The sequence below is a fragment of the Pteropus alecto genome, unplaced genomic scaffold, assembly GCF_000325575.1.
Source record: "Pteropus alecto unplaced genomic scaffold, ASM32557v1 scaffold118, whole genome shotgun sequence".
Classification (NCBI taxonomy): Eukaryota; Metazoa; Chordata; class Mammalia; order Chiroptera; family Pteropodidae; genus Pteropus; species Pteropus alecto.
Genome location: NW_006440654.1, coordinates 73,175 through 73,580, shown reverse-complemented (window position 1 = coordinate 73,580; position 406 = coordinate 73,175). Strand labels below are relative to the sequence as shown.

Here is a 406-nt window from a genome sequence, read left to right as displayed (position 1 = left end):
AGCCTGGACCTGCCCTCCCTGCAGCCCTCGCGCTCCATCGACGACCGCCTCATGGGGGCCGGCGCCACCACCGGCCGGGACCTGCTGCTGCCCTCCCCCGTCTCTGCTCTGAAGCCATTGGTCAGCGGCCCCAGCCTTGGGCCTTCCGGCTCCACCTTCATCCACCCGCTCACTGGCAAACCTCTGGACCCCAGCTCGCCCCTGGCCCTAGCCCTGGCTGCCCGCGAGCGGGCGCTGGCCTCGCAGACACCCTCCCGGTCCCCCACGCCTGTGCACAGCCCTGATGCCGACCGCTCTGGGCCTCTGTTCGTGGACGTACAAGCCCGTGACTCTGAGCGAGGGGCTCTGGCCTCCCCGGCCTTCTCCCCGAGGAGCCCAGCCTGGGTCCCCGTGCCTGCTCGCAGAG

The 406-nt window shown here is 71.9% G+C and overlaps 1 protein-coding gene across 1 annotated transcript in view; it reads left to right on the top strand.

Annotated features, from left to right (window-relative positions):
* The window catches only part of SHANK3 (SH3 and multiple ankyrin repeat domains 3), a 35,477-nt gene that overhangs the window by 32,556 nt on the left and 2,515 nt on the right, over window positions 1-406 (top strand). The window contains 2 exon segments of the mRNA XM_025051035.1: window positions 3-403; window position 406. The exon segment at window position 406 is cut by the window's right edge and continues 2,515 nt beyond it. Of these exon segments, the coding sequence (XP_024906803.1) occupies window positions 3-403; window position 406 (402 nt within the window).